Raw genomic sequence first — 17,000 nt, 5'->3', positions numbered from 1 at the left:
CTGCAGCATGTGGAAGGCAAGATGGATTCATTGAAGTATCAGGAAATCCTAGGAGAAAATGTCATGCCATCTGTGAGGAAGCTGAAGCTTGGGCATCATTGGACCTTCCAACAGGACAATGATCCCAAGCATACCTCAAATTCCACCAAGGCTTGGTTGTAGAAGAAGTCCTGGAGATTCTACAGTGGCCATCACAGTCACCTGACTTGAACCCCATAGAAAATCTCTGGTGGGATTTGAAGAAGGCGGTTGCAGCACGCAAACCCAAGAATATTACTGAACTGGAGGCCGTTGCTCATGAGGAATGGGCTAAGATTCCTCAGGGACGCTGCCAGAAGATGGTGTCTGACTATGCATCTCATTTGCAGCAGGTCATAACAGCAAAAGGGTGCTCTACTAAGTACTAAAGATGCTTGCCATGAAGGGGTTGAATAATTTTGAGACTGGAGAAGTTATTATAAGTTGCATTTTCAGTTGAATTTGGGGAAACCACTTGAAGCATTCATTGTGTTGAGCTATTTCAATTGCGTTTGTTTGATTTGTTCATTGCAAACAGCTGAAAGTCTGTACATTTTGACAATAAACCTGATTTGCAATGGGGGTTGAATAATTTTGATTGCAACTGTAGATGACAGAATGATGATGTAGGCTTATTATATGAAAAAAGTCATAGCAAATCTTTGTGAATTGTACAAATTTCAAGGGCATAGCCATAAAAGTAGCTGTAAAACTTCCTGACTCCTGAAATAATATATTAGGCATAATTCCGTTCAATGGATAGCATACTCAGTAGAAAGTAATTGGAGCCTCCTTGCCAGCTGATGTTTTGTGGCTAAACATGAGGACATGTGTCAGAATGTCAAGAAATTATGTATTTATTACACAGATTGCTGCATAATTTGCTGAATTACTTACTTGCTTTCTCACTGAACACCACCCACAGTGTTGAGGCCATGCCCATATATAAAATGCCAGTTGGTAAGATGATCTGGCTGAGCACACCTAGTGCCTGCAGAATTAGATGGAAGAAAGGCAGCGTCAAGGCCAGGAAGAAACCCAGTGGCAGGGATGCAGTCAGGGCCAGGACTGTACAGCAGGAGCAAACCTCCAAAATGGCCAATTGTTGGATTTGGCAGGGAAAGCCAGAAGAGACCCAGCAGGAGACACCACCAAAGATATCTGGTGGTAGTAAGTGGTACAGTCACTGAGGCCCAGTGGCGAAACAGTAGGGGACAGAGCTGGCCTACCAAAAATGACCCATGGCTGAAGCCTATCAAAGAGGCCTGGCAGCAAAGGCCTACCAGAGAGGTTATAGTGGCAGTGACCCACCAAAAAAGTCTGCAGACTGAGAGTAGCTGCCATCTTCAAGACACACTAAGACTGGCTAGGGTGGGTGCCTTGGCAAAGGGTAGCACAAAACAATAGGCCACAGTAGGAGATATTGCATGGTAGAGCTTGTACCTGGCCTTGTAGGTCCAGTAGGCCTTGGTAAGCTTTTAACTATCCCAAGAGTAAATCCTACTGGTTCATGGAGGGACTACAGGTATCCTTATAGTTAAGTAGGGCAGGAGGGGTAGTCAATGTAGCCCCAGACCTGTAAAAAGCAGCTCAAGTAAGGATTATGCTGGCAATCTATAACCAATCTGTCAATCAACAGTTTGGTTCTACCTGTCTGTGTTTGATTCTGTCCTAGGTTAAACCTATGGACAAAATCCAAAAATGTGATTAAAGACGTTCTGGTCTCACATTTCTCTTTTTTACATGAAGATCCGACTTGTCAAAATAATATAGTATTTCCTGAAGCTGCACTGTCAGTTGTATCTCCAAGGATCCCACAAGGAAGACACTGTCATGATAGAGAACTAACTCTGGTATTTCAGAAAGGAAGGGTTCCTTGAATTCCAGGGGCTATAGCAATCGAAACTGGAGATCCTTAACTAGAAAAATAACTTGACAACTATGGTTTCAAAATCCATTGCTGTACCATTAGCTATAGTGCTCTGGACAGGTCAAGCTTTGCAAAAATCCTCAACAAGAACAGCCAGGTGCTGCTTGACAAGAGATAAAAGTTAAGGGCGTTGCTTAAGTGACCTATTCACAATGATCTTGTAATCTCCATCCCATCTAATCATGCCACTGAGCTTCAACACTGGAACAACTGGAATGGCCCACCAGATTTCTGTAACTTGTTGAAGGATCTCTTGTTTATTAAGATGCTTTTCTACCACCTCAGCAGGGAGGAGTACTCCCAATTATATGTGGGCGCCACAGAGATGGCAATATTTACGTTTGTTAATCCTGCTTGCCATTGGTGAGGTAAGAACAACTCCACAATAACTGAGTTATGACCTCCCAGGTTTTGGGCTTGGTTGTGAAACTGAAAGCTCTGCACAATGATAAATAGCATAAGGATAAATAAGAAGCTTCAATCCTGTAGTTCATCAAATGTTTTAGTTTTACATGAAGGAGAGGCTGCATGAGACTTGATCAGGCCAAAACCCTGAGTCTCATATAGAGTAGGAAGGACAGTCTCCTCCGTTTGCTTGCTTCCAGGTAAGTTGAAAACTTCTCCTCATATGAACCCCAGGAAGCAGTCTGACGCTGAAGTCTTTTGCAGGAGAGTAACCATTGGACACAGAACTACTTGGGGTACTTATTTATTCCAGAAAATTCACCTCTAGCATTAAAGAGAAATTTACTGTTCCTAGTGGCGTGCCTGAATCTCAAATTGCTAGCCTGGATCTGAACAACAGGCAGAACAGAACAGAACAACAGAGCATCATGCAACAACACGAACTGCCAAGAACCAAAACTTTCACTTATTCTGTCTTTCTCTTTTCCCCATTTATTGATAAAGAATTCCATCAGATAAGGTTGATACAGTATTTGGGAACCTATAACTTTAATTTTGCCATTCTAAACAAAATATGCACAATTTTCAAACTATACAAGGATTTTTCAATCAGGAAAGAACACAAAAGACACATTAAATATCAACTACTTAGAGTCATATTTAGATAATTGATTATTATTTTTCTATTATTTTGGTGACTTTTCAAGTGTATGATACCTATTCCTATAGGCAGCAACTCTTTCAAGTGAGAAAGATCATAAAATAATTAAATATATACAGTGGTACCTTGGGTTACGAACGCCTCTGCTTACGAACTTTTCCGGTTACGACCAGCTCTGGCCACAAAAATTTACCTTGGTTTGCGAACTCGGCCTCGGGGTACGAACCGGATCTGTGGCCATTTTCTGCCATGACACGTGGTCTGTGGCCATTTTCCGCCCGTGCCACGTGGTCTGCGGCCATTTTTCCGCCCTGCCGCGTGGTCCGCGGCCGTTTTTCCGCCCTTGACGCGTGGTCTGCGGACGCCGGAACGGATTAACGGTAATTACATTGAACCTTATGGGAAAATTTGCTTCGGGTTGCGAACAAATCGGGTTGCGACCAGAGTCACGGAATGGATTAAATTTGTAACCCGAGGTACCACTGTATAATATAATCTGCCAGGCTTCTTTCAACAACCTAGAACTGGAAGAAGGCAGAAGCAGGCTTTGAAGAATGCAATTATCTGCTAAGTAGGTTTATTGTAAAAATCAAGGAAGCTGTTACACAAGATTTCCAGAGACTGCTAGGTATCAAATGCAAGCCCTACTTATAATAAAAGCAAGGTTTAAATTCTTGTACCTTTTTCTCCAGCCCCCAAGGGACAATGGGCTTGAAGCTATTATCTTTTGGGGAAGAGGCAGATTTCACCTGTCCCTTGTTTTGCTAACAGATTAGCCTGATTTCAGGTTGATGAAACTTGTGAGGGTGGCTCTCAAAGTTTCTCTTACACAATAGGCTCAAGATAAATTGAATCTTTAAAATGCTATAAACTCTACTCCATGTTACAAGTTGATGCATTAGCATATTACAGGGCCGCATTAATATTTCAGCATTTTAGAAGCCTCATTTAATCCACAAAACCTGAGGTTGAATTTATTAAGAGCCCCAGAATTAAGAACTGAGCATGGCTCAATTGTGCATAATGTGAGGTAGTAAGTTAATGTTACTTTGAGTATTTTTCTCCATGAAAGCTTTCTACCCATTTCTCAAATTAGGGTTTAAAGCATTCAGGTTGAAAGTTGTGCCTTTCAGGCAGGTTTGAAATTAAGTCTAGCTGTTTTCAGAAATTAGCCACTGATCAAATCTGAAAGTCATCATTGCATATGAATCAGCACTCTCTCCTTCCTTTCTCGGAAAGTCTAGCAAGACCTGAACAAGTCACCTAGCTGTTAGAGAGAAACTGACAAAATCCATTTCTTCCTCAATTCCATTTTAGCCCCCACAATAAATTGGCCATTAAACAGAACTAGTAAAATACTGGTTTGTTTTACTCCCTCTGCCATTGCAATATTTGATGATCAAATTGTAAATCCTTTCTAATAGAGACCGATTTCATACTACATACTTGGCCAGTTACCAGGGCAGAGACGGTAGTTGTGGTGCTTGCTTGAAATAAAGAGAAAAGATGTGTCCTTAAGGAGTTATGTCACTTTTTTTTGTTCATGTGGCTATTACTTAACCAAACATGTGATAACCATACATGATCTTGTACATAGATGTTTGTCCTCCAAATCTGTAAGAAAGTTGATTGTTGTGCTATTCCAGAATATATTAATCCTCAGTAAAGAGAAGCCACTGAAGTGGTGATGGGCTGTTAACTGGAATTATCATCCATCCATTATCAGTCATTTATTTGTATGCCAATAACTGGCCCATATAATCTAACAAATCAGAATTTGGATCCGCATCTTTTCTTGCAATCTTAATGTAAGTTGTGTTATAGACATCATGCGTAATTGCATCTAAGATGTTACTACTCTTTAAATAGGAACAAATACTCCAGTCTTTTAAGATCTTTATTATTATGATTTCAGACACAAGCAACACATTTTGATGAAAATAAGATTGAGAGGTTGGTTCCTCTTAACAACTCCCTGCCTGCCTGCCTGCCTGCCTGCCTGCCTGCCTGCCTGCCTGCCTGCCTTCCTTCCTTCCTTCCTTCCTTCCTTCCTTCCTTCCTTCCTTCCTTCCTTCCTTCCTTCCTTCCTTCCTTCCTTCGAATGCACAAAGGGAGCTACAATAAATCTTTAAAAATGTTGTAGTGACTTATAAATCTTTACTAATATACTAGGCCATACTTGTCAGTCAACAAGGTGAATGGTGTGAGCTAGACACAAAACATTTTCTCTCTGGTTTTGTTTTTGTTTTGCGCACTTGGAGAGAATAGAGAACAAGAAAGGAAAGACAGCAAATAAATTATGGAGAGAAGAATTTTTGTTTTTCCCATGTTAAGAATGGGCACTCTATAGGTCCAGACCTAGATATAGCCCCAGAGTCCTTTCATTGCAAACCTTGAAGAATTGGTGGCAATTTCTCACTATTTTGATCCAGGAAACATTTAAAACAGTAGCACAAGTTCTACAATAGGTTTGACATCGTTTTAAAAACTGAAAACATCCTGCCACTCTCTTCAAGGGAAAAAAAAACACTTCAATCCAGTTTGCATCATTACTCCATGTACTGCAGCCCTCAGATTCCTCTCCAAATGTAAGGCCAGGTTCCTTGAGGGACCGCCTCTTCCCAATTACATCTATCCACCCCATCAGGTCTGGCGGGAGGGGCATTTTGCGGGTCCTGTCCAGGAAAGAGATCCATCTGACGGGAGCTAGAAGGCAAGCCTTTTCTGCCCCAGCACCCACCTTCTGGAACATTATCCCTTCCAAGGTGAGGCTAGCCCCAATTCTTTTGGCCTTCCAGAAAGGCCTCAAAATGTGCTTTTTTCAGCACACCTGGGGATCCCCTGGTAATAGGGAGCCCGCACATTGGCTACATTTTATGTAATATTTCCCCCCTCACAGTCTTGTTTCATCTATGTTTATTGTTTTTATTGTTTTTAATGGGTTTTGTAGAATGTTTTTAATTGTTGGTTTTATTGTATGCCATCCAGAGTCACTTCATGTGAGATGGGTGGCCATATAAATTTGACAAACAAACAAACAAACAAAGCCTCCAGTAACCAAAAGGTTGCCCATCCCATCCTATGGAAGGACCTCTTGAATCATCTATTTGAAAGGGGAAGCTGTATTGCAAAAAATAAGCAGAATACATCCTCTGTGTTCCCCAAAACATTTCTAGTTTGATTCTAAGTAACAAATACGTTGGTAAAAAAATAGCTAAATGCAAGAGAAGGAAATTTAGTTATATCCGAATGAATCCACTGCCCCGTGGACTTCCAAAGATAATGTTATTCTGGCTCATCTGAAGTAATGATTTCACCTCAGTTACAAATACCATGCCCTATCTGGCTCCATTCCCACTCATTTACAATCAAGCTATTAATTTACAAGATTTAAGAAAGTGTATAAAGGTAACTGTTCCCCCAGCAGCCAGCAGGCTCACTAGTATATACTGGAGGCCCATTATCTGGGAGGGCTACTGCTTCTTCTTCCCTTTTTCTTTCCCTTCCCCTTTTTTCTTCTTTCCAGTCTAATAAAACATTGTAAAGAAATTAAATCAACAGGCTTGGGACTCTGTCCGTCAGCAGGATCACTCTGAAAACAAAACAGAATGGGACCAAATTTGATGAGGGGAGAAAAACTGGCAAAAGAAAGATTGAGCCTGAAAATGGGCCAATCTGGCCATGGACTGCAGAGGAAAAAAAAACCCTGACCAATGCATTCCTATAGGAGGAGCAATTGGATGGCGACTCAGAATGTTGCCGACTGCTCTACTTTTAAGCCCACCTCCCTTCTTCCTCTTGATCACATGATCCAGGGTGGAGCGGCAAAGGACATGATTTACTTTCTAATGACATTTCACAAATATTGGGATTATACAAATGATATAATTTGCAGCAGAATTTGGTCTGGTGCACCTAAAGTCTGTGTTGTCAAGATCTAGCAATCTGGGATTTTATAGTATTATCCAGAAGGACTGACAGCAGTTTTCCAGGTCTCAAATGTCCTAGCTTTGCTTTAGATCATCCTCTGTTTTTGAGGAACTGAGGTGGGAAAAATTAAATCTGGGATGTTTTACAATTCATATGCACCCCAACTGACCTCCCTTTACCTTACTCTCCTATCTCTTTTTCTTCCTCTTGGTGAATTGTTCTTTAACCCTTGTAATCTGCCATGCAAAACTGGAAAAAAACAACAAGACAAAATTGATTTGATCCAGTCAAGTACTTGGCCAATAATGCCAAGGGACTGCAACCTAAATTTGGTGGTCAAGTGTATCATATACTGCCATTGGATCCATAATGTGTTAGTACTTGGCCACCAGAATTCAGAATTTGAGAAAGTGTCATTTAGGTTGAATGACCTGCCCAAAATCCTGACTGATAGGGATAGAGAAGGGCAACTTTCACTTATTGTGAAAGGGTAACTATCTCAAAAACTCTAGTTTAAAAAGTTCAAGTTATCACAAGCTGGTAACTTGAACACAATGATGGATCCAATGAAGTTTCCAACAAAGGATGGAGGGCACTGTTAAAAGAGACTGGGAAACTACCAAGCGTTAAAGAACAATCCACCAAGAGGAAGGAAAAGAGGTAGGAAAGTAAGGTAAAGGAAGGATGGAGAAAGATCAACCAGGAGATGGTAGAGGGGAATTCTGTATGGTCTGTAGAACTCTTCCTCCAAAACAGGGATAAATTCAAATGCAGAGGGAATAAGATAAAAAATACAGTGGAAGAGAACTAGTAGAATGGAAAAATTACACAATTTTCACAATTTTATTACAGAAAATTTCTCCCAAGCCTTTCAACTGGAAAAGTAGAACCAAAAGATAGCATATTTTCCAATTCAATGATAGATGGTGCCAATAAAAAATGAAGGTGGCATTAGGTATAATCCCAGAAAAAAACAAACAAGAAACATCACAATTTAATGAGATACATGCTCACAGCAGTGAGAATAAATTTTGCCCAATATTGGAAGAAAGATACAATTCCGACAATATCTGATTGGGAATTGAAACATGGAGAATATGCAGCAATGGCAAAATTAACAGTATATATTCAGAACAGAAGCTTAACCAAATTTAAGGAAGAACGGTTCCCATATACAGTATACAATACATCATACAGCATGGCAAATACAAACATTTACAGTCTGGCTTCTAAGGGGGCCCAAATGTTTAAATATTGTAAATTAGCAGAAGCAGAGGGGGTGAGTTAGAAACCAAATTGCCTTCTTCTCTTCTCTTCCCTTTTTTTTTTTTTTTTGGTATTTTAATTGTTGTCAAATTTGCTTGCACAAATAATATTAAGTAACAATACAATGCAGACCTTAATACTAAGTAATCAGCTTTAGACAAAAACTTTTATTGTACAACAAATACTTTGATGTAATCTGCAGGGTTTTTTTATTCCGTTCTGGATGAAAAAGCTAAATAATCATGCTCATTAATGTTGACATTTTAAATCATAATTAATACTGATATAATACTTCTCTCTCTTTTTATCTTCAGTGGTCTAAGTTATCTAAACATTAGAGTCTTAATAAACTAAAGTCAATACTGAACAAATACCACTGTATCGAAATAATATAATGTATTATGTATGTTTTACAACGTACAAAAAAAAAAGGACAGAAGGTGGAAGAAACCTAATGAAAACCTGATGAGCAGCTCTGGCATGAGATTGAATAGCAGCTTGAAAGAAAGCCTACTCTGCCTCTTGCAGAAAATAAAAATAATTCTCCAAGACTATTCTGTACATGTCCACAGCCTGAGAGAAGGGAGCTATCTCCAGATGTCCCCAGATGTCTCTGTATCCATTTATCAGGACCCTTTTGCTCTTCACAGCTGCAGATACTCATGGTTGAGGAGGCCTGGCTCTCAATATAAATTCACAGCAAAGGACAACCCTACTCAGAATACTGTGGTGCTATTAGTAAAGAAAGCAGCTAAAAAATCCACAGTAGTAGACTCTACAAAAAAGAGACAGGAGGAGATAAATTTGCCAATACACAAAACTGTGAAGACAGTTCTAAAAGTGCAGCTGAAAATGAGCCATGCGAGCACTCGATATAGTAATCATGTAATACACAATACCAGTTAAATGAGTGTTGAGCTGATGTCAAAGGGAGAAAGAAAGAGAGCGAGAAAAGGAATGATCTGATTACCCAGGGGATAAAAGTAAATCCAGAGAGGAGTTACTATAATTGAAGACAATTCCAAATCAGAGGATGGAAAAAATAGACCATACTTTTAAAGGACAGAACAAAAATCCTGTGCCACTGGTAAGGGATCAATACACATATTAAAATCCCCACAAAGGTGTGAAGGACAAATTAGTAAAAGAAATTCCCAGAGCCACATAAATAACTCTTCCAGAAATAAATGTGAAATGGGTCCCAACTGATGATACAGGCCATCCAGTAAAAATTATTAGTAAAAGTGCCAGCTATTGCCTCAAAGTAGTACCAGTCTGAGTGGAAATAAGGATTTCCAATAGCCAAGACTGAATGAAAAATCACTGCCACCCCCCTCTCCTACATGAGAAAGCTTTGTGGACACACCTGTAACCTGAAGCTCCTTAGGTGGCAAGAATGACTGACTCATTTTTGCAAACTAAGTTTCAGTGACTAATGCCAGAGAGATATACATAAGCATATAAGACTTGAAAACAGTCACATTAACTTGTTAATTAATTAATTAATTCAATTTTATGGCTACCCACTTGCCAGGCAACTCTGACTCTTTAATTATGAGCAAACATTCAACGGCAAGCTTTTTACAGCTGACCCTCTGGCTGAGCTGAGGTGTGTCTAAGAAAAATGGAGACAAAAAGAGGGCAGTAGAGACCAACAGAGAGCCAGTTTGGTCTAGTGGTTAAGGACCCAGGCTAGAAACCTGACTGAGTTCTAGTCCCACCTTAGGCAGGAAGCCAGCTGGGTGATCTTGGGCCAGTCATTCCCCCTCAGCCCTAAGAAGGAGGAGGTTAAAAAAACCTTGCCAAGAAAACTGCAGGGACTTTTCTAGGCAGTTGCCAGGAGTCAACACTGACTCAAAGGCGCTCTCACACACACAAACATATATACAGAGGCTTATATGCCACTCCAGCCCAGAAAGACCCTGAGCAGCTTACTTCCTCTTTTTACAGTAAGATGACAATAGTAAAACTATGTAACGAAAGTACAAACTAACCATCAGAAAGAAAAAAACAACATATAAACAAAGAAGACTATGATCACTGAGGAACATACAAACAAAACCCAGGGTAGGGGCTCGCAACTTACACCAGATCTCCTTGCAGGGTTTTCTTTTCTAATTTTTTTAAAATTATCTAAAAAATAGACATTACTTCAGTAGTTTGTAACTTCATTTGGAATAAAATTCAAAAGTGCTATAAAATAAATTCACTCAGTAAATGTATAGTTACTGTAATGTCTAAATAAATGTTATTTCTATAAAGAGTACAAAGAAGTAAATATTAAAGGTATTAAAAATGTTCCTCAAAATTTCATTTTTACCTTCCTTCCCCAAGGATTTTTCCCCCCTCATTTCAGGGTTTTCTTAAAAAGCCAAGTTTATACAGCCCTCCTAAAACTCAATAGAGTGGGGCTCATCTGATCTTGAGAGATAAACTATAGTATTCCAAAGAACAGGGCTGCAACTGAAAAGGTCTGATTCCTTGGGTTCTTTAGTCCCTTAAGAGAAGGGATCCAGAGAGAACCTGGGCTATTCAATCTTATTGGACAGGAAGGAGCCACTGAGAGTAGGCAGTCCTGTAGATATCTAGGTTCAGAGCCACATAAATGACAAGAAGTAATTGTTTTCTTGGCGATTTACAATTTTTAATTTAAATCGATTATGTACACACACACACACACTTTTAAACATTAAACAGTTTTTTCTAAATTAATGTAGCTACTAATCTCTAATACTAATATTAGAATATTCATCTAAAGAAGTCTGGTAAGGAATAAACTATTTGTAATTTTACAAGTAAATTTTAACAGGTTAAGACATGCAGTGCAAAGTTAAACTGTAAATGTATGCTTCTGGAGCTTATATAATTTTTGATGGCCAGGTCTTTCAGAGATTAGACTGTGATGAACTGTTATCTATTAAAAAAAATGAAATAAATATTTGATAACATTACAGTAACCTGGCCAGAACTTTAAAAGTGAGTGGGTTTTAAATATACGCAGGGACTTAGCCAAGTGACTTCAGCTGATGGAAATGTCCCACAGCAAAGGGATTTTGAAGGGTCAACAAACTTAGAATGGAGTTTTCACTACTCTCTGATTTTAACACTGTATCAAGTAGTGCTATTTGGGAATTATGTTAGTCACAATATTAGCATCAGGATTATATTATGCAAATTATAGAGGTAAAAAGAGATAGCAATTTTAAAGAAAATTATATATTAAACAAGAGGATTTCATGAAGATAAAAAAAATCAGTGTCTAAATGTGAGAAACTGAAGATCAAGCATTAATAAATCTGAAGGACTCTTTTTGTGTCTCTTGAAGATGAATGTGGCTAGTAAAATATAATGAATAATTTTTCTAAGATAGTTGTTTTCCTCTTTTTTAAAAAATAAAGAAAACATTAATGTTTTTCCACAATATTTTTCCAAAATACAATACTTACCTTTTAAAAACATCTAAAAACTAAATATGTGTCCCAGTGGCTGCATTAGATCACAGGATGTACACTCATCCACATGTAGCCATATATATCCATATTCCTCACACATTCCCTTCCCATGTCCTGCTGCTAATAGAAGCAGGAAACTTGCAATCTTGGAAAAAAACAGAGGAAAGCAATGAAGATCCTTCTCTTCTTACAGTAACCTGGCCTGTAGACTTCTCATTTCCTGCTTAGGAAGCCAGGAATTTTGAGCAGGACCACTGGGGAGGCAGACCCTTTCCCCTTCCTCCCGGTGACCCTGATTAACATGACTTTTTCCCCAGTTACATTAGCAGAAAAAAGCAATCTGTTCTGGCAGAAAAGCAGTCAGGATTCCTTAAGTCATGGGTTGCCCACTGATACTTTAGACAAAGGCCACCTCCAGACAGCACTGATTCTATTCTTAATCTCTCCAAAGCGGTTTGAAGCGGCCCTTGTGATTGTCTTCACCTCTGGCAACCTTGGAATGCTGAAAGCCAGCATGTGCTCCTTCCATCTGACTAGCAGGGAAGTATAAAAAATCTTCAGTCAGTCCTCACCGACTGAATTGCAATGACTCCCGGAGTAACAAAAATTCCCTCACCTCCCCCTCCAGAGAAAAAGGGAAGTACTAAATTGCAATGTCTCATCCCCACCCCATTTTACTACATGCTATATGTGTTTATCTGTGTTATTGGTATGAAGGCAAAACTCCTTGGCTGCGAAGCTGTTATATGTTCACTGAAAGCTGTGATGAGGGCCTGATACAGTTTTGCAAGCAACCATTTTTGTAACACCCAAACTGTAGAAGCTCTCTGCATATGTAAGTGGGGGCAGGGAGAGAAGGAAACAGCTCCAATATTCTGTCAAGAACTCTAACTGGGCATTTAGAACCAGGATAATATCAGCATGATACTAGAAGATGACCCCCCCACCCTTCCCCCACCCCCCAGATCAGAGGTATCCAACAAAATACTGGAGAAAAGCAACAAGCAAGAATGAGTATGGTGTGGCTGGATCAAAGCCAAAAGGATGCCCAGCTGCTGATGTGCCCAGAGACAAAGGGAAAGTTCAATGCTGCATTGGTATGTAGAATATCAGAACCATGAACTAAAGCAAACTTGAAGTTGTCACAGTAGAAATGTCAAGATTAAATACTGAAACAAACAAACAAATAAATTGATATTCTAGTATTCAGCAAACTGCAATGGACTGGAATGGACCATTTTATACGAGAGGAACATCAGATCTTCTATCGCAGGCAAGAAAATCACAGAAGAAATGGAGTAACCATCATTATTAACAAAAGGGTATCAAAATTAGTGCTCTGATACAACCCCAGAAATGATACAATGAACTCAAAGTCTAAGGCAAGGCAACCAATATAATGGTGATCCAATTCCAAGTTCCACAGAGGAACCAAAAGTTGAATTAAAGTTGGACTTCAGTGAGTGGTCAACACATCTCCCCCCAAAAATGTAATACTAAACATATAGCACTGTAATGTTAATGATGGAAGCATTAACAACTGGAATAATAGAAAAATTTGCTCTCAGTCTACAGAACAAAGAGGAGACAGACTAATCTGCCAAGAAGATTCAGTGTTTATAGCATATACCTTCTTCCAACAGCCTAAAAGACAACTCTATACATGAGCATCACTGGATGGACAATGCCAACATTAAACTGACCATGTACTCTGCAAACACAGTTGAAAATATTCAATCAGCGAAAACAAGAATTGGTGCTTATTGCAGCTCAGATCAAAACTCTTTACAACTTAAAGAAAATGAATAAAATCATCAGACAAACAACCAGTTACAATCTCAGCAATATTCTATATGATTATGCAGTAGAAGTAAATAATTGATTTAACAGATTAGATTTGATAAAGAAGAGCGCCTACAAAACAGTAGGTTGAAATTCATGATAAACCACCATACCTGGCTGCCAATAGATAGATATAATTTACCAAACATTCCTTCTAGTGGTGCCAATGGAAAGGTGCAGAAGTGGGTCAGCATAAATACTCTTTTAAAGACTTAGATATAATATTATACTGATATCATGACTTTCTCTAATTCCTACCATGGCAATCTTGTATTAATAGATTGCTTTCTTCCATCATTCACATTTATTTGAATGATTTAGTTCTATTTAACACTTGCAAAAAGGGGACACAATTATACTCCCCAAGTAACCATTGTTAATTACCATCAGGCCGTAATACATTACTCTGCGATTTCCCAACTCTAGAATCACTAGAATGCATGGCCTGAATCAACCTTGCTATACAGTATAGTTTTTCTGCTTCCTTTTTTTCCTTTCTAATCAGATCTTTATATATGGTTCCCCCACCCAGTTGCAGTTCTTGTGGGATTAGTATAAGTTACTATCCATTTATCCGTTCACAGGATTGTGGAGTTGGAGATGACCTTAGAATTCACCTAGTCCATCCCCCTGCTAAGTGCAGGACTCACCAGACAACCTCTGACAGATGATCATTCTGCCTCTGAAGACCTCCAGTGAGGTAATTATCACTTCATGTGGCAGCCTGTTCTTTTGCTGATGGAAAGTTGCTCCTGCTAGAATCTACTTAGTTTTAACCCACTGAGTCCCATTAATATTTTATATTTTTCAAATTGTTGCTTGTTTTATATTGTGAACTGCCTAGAGCCCTAATGGAATCTAGCAGTGCTTAAATCTTATAACGACAACCACAAAAACAAATGTGCTCCTATCCGCTAGGATAATAGAGAATAAGTCCACTCCCTCTTCTTTGTGATTAGCAATATATTGCAAGTCATATAATTTTCAGTTATGTTGCTCCCAAACATCATTTGCTTTTAATCAAAAGGTCTACATATTACCTTATTTCTTTCTCTTACATCTGCATTTTCATAAACTGAAATTTCTTGCATGGAATTTATTATAGTACTGGCTAAACGATAGCAAAGCTGTAGGAGCTTCTCAGAATCCAGCAAGTCTAATATTTCAGAGTTTTAGTTCCTTGCTTTTGGGTAAGTTCTAACTAGATTTTTTTAAAAAGCTCCATTAAATCTATTGTAGGATGTACACTTTTAATGTGTTTTTTGCCTCAAAGTGATGTGAAATTCTGCCACCAATCCTCAGCAATAGTGGATATAAGAATCTCCAGGGCCACAAAAAACAAAGGCCACTGGCTGCCCACTCCGACGTACTGGGTTTTATTTTATTTTATTTATTTATTAAATCACATTTATATGTCCGCCCGTTTCACAAGAAGCAAATCTGGGTGGCGTACAACAATCAATAAAAACAACAAATATATAAAAAACAATCATTATAAAATATAAAACTCATTATTAAAAATGGAAAAAAACACTATAAAACATTAAAATATACAAACAAGGAGAGAGTACAAGATCAACCACCATGGTGCCATCTAAGAACATTTCCAGTTCCCTGGGATCCCCAGGCCTGACATAGAGATTACTCCCTCTCTTGGGGTTAGCAGTAAAATTAGAGGAAGGTTTAATGCAACTGTAAAGTAAAATACTGAAATTTTCGGATTGCAAGAAACCCTGTTATGATTTATCACACTGCACTCCCAATTGAGTTCAGAAAGTGTTTTACTTGAGATCAACCCATTAAAATAAAAAGGTACAATCTATTATTCATGTGAGACCAATAAAAACCCACCAAGTTTGTATATCTTTCCTTCATCTCATACACTTACCTATCAAATTCTTTCTTGACTGGAAGGGAGGAGGAAGTTAAACTGTGAATATAAGCCTTAATTGTTTAAACCTATTCTAACTTTAGAGTCCCTGCTAAAATAACCAGGACTCCAGGACTAGCATTATTCAGTGTGTGGGTGTATTTCTATCACTGAGTGTCTCTTTTAAGCTGTTTATATTTTGAGTATTTTGGGAAGAGAATTCAGATTTTATTCTACATTGAGTATTTATTTTCAGCTGTTGATGGCTGAACCCCATTTTATTGGAAACAGCAACAAAGAGAGAAACAATAGTTTCTCAAGCATCCCATTCTCATAAAATCTGCTGTTTCTTTAACAAATTAACAAAATATATTAGAAACTTGTTTTAAAAATATAAGAAAAGCAATAGTGCTATGACTCATTTAGCAAAATATTTTTAAAAAGCAGAAATATGCTTTTTAAGCCCTCTGGACTAAGATTCTGTTTGGGCTTATTTAGGAATTATTTACTTGTCGTTGAAAGCCTTTGATTTTTCTAATATTCTGCTGTACAAAACTCATCCTTATAAAGTTGTTTGATCAGTGGTAAACATTTACTTAAGTAGATTCAGTATAAGATTGGAATAAGGTCTAAATATGTAATATTATTTTTAACTAAATGGTTTTTATCTCTGTTAAGAAGAAAAAGACAAATTCAAACACCCTTTTTTCTTACCTGTTATCATGCTTGATATAATCAATGGCAATATGATGAGTTTGAGCATTCTCATCAGAACTTCTCCAGGAAATGCAAAGTAAAATTTGTCCAGATTGGAGAGCTTTCCATATTCCCGAACAGCAAGTCCTAGTCCTATGCCTAAAATGTGGAATAAATTACCAAATAAGACAATAATTAAAAAAGAGAAAAGAAACAAAGGATTGATTGTTGAAGGCTGGGTGACCCTGCCCCCTTCTTTTCACACCAACATTCAACCTCAAAGAGTCACACTCTATCAGTAACAGCAACATTTACTGCACAGATCATATCTTCAGAACCATTTTTAATTAACGTATGTTACCCTATCATTATGGCTTAACACTTCCCTATGGATTATGTCTGGAGAAATGAAATATACAAATGTTCAGTTTACTTAGTAAGTTTTGCTTGATCATTTGTATTAATGAGTGTTATTTCCTGCCACCCATTTGAATTCTTATGTGTGGTAGAGATTAGGGGGTTTTGTTCAGAGTCATTTGACAATTTAGTTATCATTATCCTGGAGCACATGGAAGTAATTTTTGCCAAACTACAGAGGCTGATAGTTAAGGTTATTTTTTAAATAACTGCTTTATCTCATGGTTTTCAGATTTGTGTTTCTATACACATATACACACATAGAATAACGTAAACATTTGCTATTTTGGTAGGATTTTAAAAAAAGAATATTCATTTAATGTTGGCATGTTTGAATGGAACATATTTGAACAGTGAAATAAAACTTGCATTTATTTGTAGGTGTCTCTTGCTAGAAATATGCTGGCAGGAGCTACAGGGCAGAGTGTTAAGAATGAACTCTTCATCGTTGGGTCCATTATAAATGGAACCCCAGATTACTAAAATAGCTGGGGTCATACAATATGCTAAGAC

At 38.2% G+C, this 17,000-nt stretch overlaps 1 protein-coding gene across 1 annotated transcript in view; it reads right to left on the bottom strand.

Annotated features, from left to right (window-relative positions):
* SLC1A1 (solute carrier family 1 member 1) overlaps positions 1 to 17,000 on the bottom strand; it is a 51,961-nt gene that overhangs the window by 23,118 nt on the left and 11,843 nt on the right. Inside the window, exon 2 of the mRNA XM_007436344.4 lies at positions 16,089 to 16,229. Coding sequence (XP_007436406.1) covers positions 16,089 to 16,229 — 141 coding nt within the window. The remainder of the gene's footprint in view (positions 1 to 16,088; positions 16,230 to 17,000) is intronic.

This window comes from Python bivittatus, unplaced genomic scaffold (genome assembly GCF_059951505.1).
Source record: "Python bivittatus isolate LINGU-HERP-01145 unplaced genomic scaffold, Pbiv_v1 ctg000850_np1212, whole genome shotgun sequence".
Taxonomy (NCBI): domain Eukaryota; kingdom Metazoa; phylum Chordata; class Lepidosauria; order Squamata; family Pythonidae; genus Python; species Python bivittatus.
This window is presented reverse-complemented; position numbering and strand designations above follow the sequence as displayed.